At 39.3% G+C, this 4,461-nt stretch overlaps 1 protein-coding gene across 1 annotated transcript in view; it reads left to right on the top strand.

The window, feature by feature from the left end:
* Positions 1-242: 242 nt before the first annotated feature.
* The window catches only part of LOC103132168 (cadherin-23-like), a gene marked incomplete at its 3' end in the record, with an annotated part of 54,426 nt that continues 50,207 nt past the window's right edge, over positions 243-4,461 (top strand). Inside the window, exons 1-3 of the mRNA XM_007543926.2 lie at positions 243-342; positions 511-623; positions 2,642-2,830. Coding sequence (XP_007543988.2) covers positions 243-342; positions 511-623; positions 2,642-2,830 — 402 coding nt within the window. The remainder of the gene's footprint in view (positions 343-510; positions 624-2,641; positions 2,831-4,461) is intronic.

The following is a 4,461-nucleotide window of genomic DNA, read 5'->3' as shown; positions in this document are numbered from 1 at the left end:
AAGACAGAAAGTTACTCATTGCATCATCTGGAGTGAGACAACTTGTTGCTTTCTGAAAGATAAAAGGCTTTTCTGGTGATTGTCCAGCGGAGGCTTGTAATTCGCTCAGTAAAGTCCTGGTAGTATATTTTATTAATGTTGTCTTATTGTTCTTACAAATATGCAGACTGTCACAATTGAGATTTATGATTTTGAATTGATTTTTAACTCTAAAGTTTTAAAAAGTGTAAAGTGACAAATATATGGATGCTGAAGTAAAAAGAGAACAGCACCAGAACAAAAGACGGACCCAGAATACAAAGCGTGTGGACAGGTTGGAGGTGTTTGACCCGCCCAAGGCAGGTAGACAGATAAAAGACCATATCCATATTGCATGAAACTTAGACATGCACCACCTTCCTTCCTGCATGGCTCCTGTTGCAGCTCAGGAATTGTATTGATTTCTCCACAATGCCAGTATTGTCCATCTCCCTGACTCTGCTGTGTGTCTCTCTGTTATCTCCTTTCTAGGAAACACCAACAGTGTTTTTGCCCTGGACTACATCAGCGGCTCCCTGACGGTGAACGGCCAGCTGGACAGAGAAAACCCGCTCTACTCAGCAGGATTCACTCTCACTGTCAAGGTGAGCAGCTGAAAGAGAGGCAGCTGAGGAGCAGGGGGGCAGAACCTGGAGAGCAGATCGAAACTCCTTCACAAGAGGATCAAGAGCTTTTGATATGTTAGTGTAATAAATCAATGCAGCGTCTGGACATGATACAGACTCAGAGGACTCACCAGCTGGCATCCCAACCTGGATCTCTGTGTGCTCTGTGCTGTGACAGCCTGCCCTGGATTTACAATATGACCACAATCAATGTGCCTCTAAATAATCAGGTGGTTCTATATACTCACTGGCAACTTTATTTGTTTATGCAAACTGCAAATCAGCATGGCAGCAACACAATACCTTTATTCATCCAGACATGTTAAAGAGGCAGTATTACGTATTGTCTAGACATATAGAGCCATTTTATATCACAATCAAGTAACTGTTACCTAAGTTGTTATAAAAAATATTACATATATATCAAATATAACTTAAAAGAAACCCACTTTGAATTTAATGCCTTGAAATTGGGCCTCTGTCTCTTTAGAAACCTCTGCTCTTCCTGAAACCCCGCCTTCAGGAAGTCATCACAACATGGCTCTTCTATTAACCCTTTAGCAACGTTTTTACCAGCGTTGCTCTGAGATGTAGCTCCTATAATGAGCTCAGTAGATGTGCATTTCTATCAAGTGTTTGCTAATTGCTGCTGAAGGAGCTGAGTGAGGGAGGGGCGGCGGCTCTGTGAGGCCACAGCCTGTAAACTGCAGCTCCAAGGAGGAGCTGCGTCTCGAAGGCGGTGCTAGGTTCACCCAGGTGCTCTGCACAGCTGAATGGTTACCATGGAGATTAGAGGATTTCTCAAACATGCATGAAAGAATCAAGGCAACACTCTAGGTATGTTTTTGAAGAGGGAATAACATGATGTGACGCCCAAAAACATTGATTTTACATAATGTTGGCCCTTTAACGTTCACTTGCTGGAGCTCAAACCAAGTGCTAAAAAGAGAAAGAAAATAGATTTGATGACTGAACAAAACATGGTCATTCAAAGTCACATTTAGTAGAAGCTCCTAGTTTGATGCATTTAATGAATTGAGTAAATATTCTGTAAACATTTTATTACAGGTCAGAGCTGATCAAGGAGAAACTGGAAGATCCTAATCTATGGCTGATTGATTTGTGTGTCATTAATTCATCCCCATCTATTAAGTACAACCCAAGAAAATAAGAGCATCTTACAGCTTCACTGTTATGTACTTATTTAGAGTTCATAAAAAGATGATTTAGATACAGTTTGCTGTGAGGTTTAATACAAAGAAGGCTGGGCTGATACATACCAGCTTCAGTCTGTCTTTTTAATTAAAATCAATAATTACAAATAAGAAAGTAGCCAGCGTAAACATTGTGAAAAAGAGAAAATGTAGTCCAAAAATGTATTTATAAGATATGGATTTTTTTCCTTCTAGATTTTCCCTGCTTCCCTCTGCTTCTGCTTTCTGACCTGCTGTTAGTATTGATTATGCCGTGCCATAGTAATACAACTAATTTCTCAACTTCAGGCAGCTTAGATAGCAGAGAACAGGCAGAGGTGGAGGTCAAACGATTCAGGAGAGGTGGAGGCTAAGCTACTTTGATTACCCAGAGATGAGCATGCTGCTGGAGCCCACTCTGCTACTTACTGTGACCTTTCTTTATCAAAAAAGACAACACTTCACACCGATTTTCCAGGATTTTCCTTTTTTTTTTTGGAGACTTTACATCTCCAATACTGAAGCATCCAGAAGCAGGGATTTGTGTTTGTGTCCTCTCAGAGGGACTCTTTCCCTCTTGAATCAGACTGAATGTGCTCCTCTGGCCTCAGTTTGAGGCAATTTCTATGATTGCTTGGAGGTCACCTGTTCACCTTTTGATCCAATAAATAAACAGCTGTAAATATCTTGTGAGATTGCATGCTGACCGCCCTTATATAGAATGACATTTGGAGTCCAATCAAATTTCTTTTATACTTTTTTCTGTTTTTCTTTTTTCCCCACTCTTTTGTTGCTCTCTGTAAGGCCACAGAGTTGAAGGATGATCGCAGTCCGTCAGACGCGACTGTGATGACAACCTTCACCATCCTGTTAATTGACAAGAATGACAACGCCCCAAAGTTCAACAGCTCCGAATACCGGGTTCGCATCACTGAACTGGCCCAAGTGGGCTTTGCTCTGCCACTCTTCATCCAGGCAGAAGACAAAGACGAGGTGAGCGAATCACTTCCTACAGCATCATGACATGTTTAGGTACTCTATTAGGGTGGTGGCTCTTCTAGTCAAATGTCTGACGCATGGAAAGAAAAACGAGGGAATTATTTTATTGAAAAGTCAAACTAAGTACATGCAGACACAAAGTCAAGACGAAAAACTGTAGAGAAATTATTTTTGTTATACTGAAACAGATAATTACTTTCACAAATCAGACAAACTTGTTCATATCTGTCTGTAGAAACAACTCTAATGGCACCTCAACATCTTAAATGTTTCAAAATCTATCAATCTAATTTAGTTTAACTAAAGTTGCACATAACTGCAGGAAATGTCTTCAAATATCATTGTTAGCTTCTGTGTTTGTTTTTCCTCCCAGCCTGCTCTGGGAAAGAGGCCTGGGAAGGATAATGCTGGGAAGCATTATCCTTTATAATGCAAACTATATGGATGTTTTCTGTACATAAAGTGTTTTAAAAAATAAGCATGACCTGAATAAATACAAGAGTTACTTTCTAAATTATATTTGGAAAAACCTACCCAAACCAAATTTGCCTTATGTAAAAAAGTAATTGCTCCTTAGCCTCATTACTGGTAGTGCCAGGCTTGGCAATAATAGCCAACTTGCATAGTGAGTGATGTTAAGGATTTATATTAACTGGCAATAACTCTCTTACATCGATATTGAGGATTTTTGTCCTAATTTTCTGTACAGAATTTTCTTGTAAATTGTGTAATTCTGTAATTCTTGCCTACTCTTCTTAAGTAGGTAAAGACCACTGAGCTTGTGTAACCTATTAGCTTGATTTACAACTAATAATTATAAAATATGTTTCCTGCAACTTCATTATACACTCTTAAAATAACAGACCACTGTCCTTTTCATCCAATAATATGACTGTGAAAAGGAATGATACATTTTTGATATAAGGCAAAACACAGGTAATATTATAGCCAAGCTCTACTACTTACTAATATATTTTTCTATCATAAATAACCAAAGATCGCACAGGAATAAAGTTTATAAATCCTGGAACATTTATTGAAACACTAAAATTCACAGAAATGCAACAATGCTTCAGTCTTTGGTTTCTAAAAACCTCAATAAACAAAAGTAGGCCCATTTCAGTGTCCTCCAAAGTCGGCAAAAAATTAACTAAACAAACATAGTTCAATAAATGAAAAATCCCCCATTGTAGGCCTGATGTGATGGTGAAGAGTGGAAACGAGATAACTTACTCCAAAGGAAAATCTGGAACCCTTGAGTGTCGCCTGCGCTTTAGCTCCAGTTGGAAAGAAGATGAAGGTGCAGGACATTGTCAGCACCTTTACCAGCTTCAGCAAAGTCCAGTGAAGATGCAGGCCTGCGGCACAGTCATGTAGGGGTAGGCTCATCTCTCTGAACTAGGCTTAACTCTGGAAGCCAATACTTCAGAAACATCAGTTGTGTGTCATTCTGTTAGCTGTTTTAGCTAACAGAATGACTTGGCTAATGAATGCTAAGGCACAAGGGAGCACTAAACGTGAACTCACGCATACTGTAGATTCCGGGTTGAAATAATCACAGTTGTCGCAAACAAAAGTGTAGAGTTGATATCTGTACACACACTGTTGTGTTGAAGGTGTATAAT

The sequence above is a fragment of the Poecilia formosa genome, unplaced genomic scaffold (genome assembly GCF_000485575.1).
Source record: "Poecilia formosa unplaced genomic scaffold, Poecilia_formosa-5.1.2 Scaffold944, whole genome shotgun sequence".
Taxonomy (NCBI): domain Eukaryota; kingdom Metazoa; phylum Chordata; class Actinopteri; order Cyprinodontiformes; family Poeciliidae; genus Poecilia; species Poecilia formosa.
Note: the sequence above shows the minus strand (reverse complement) of the source record. Positions and strands in the feature narration are given on the sequence as shown.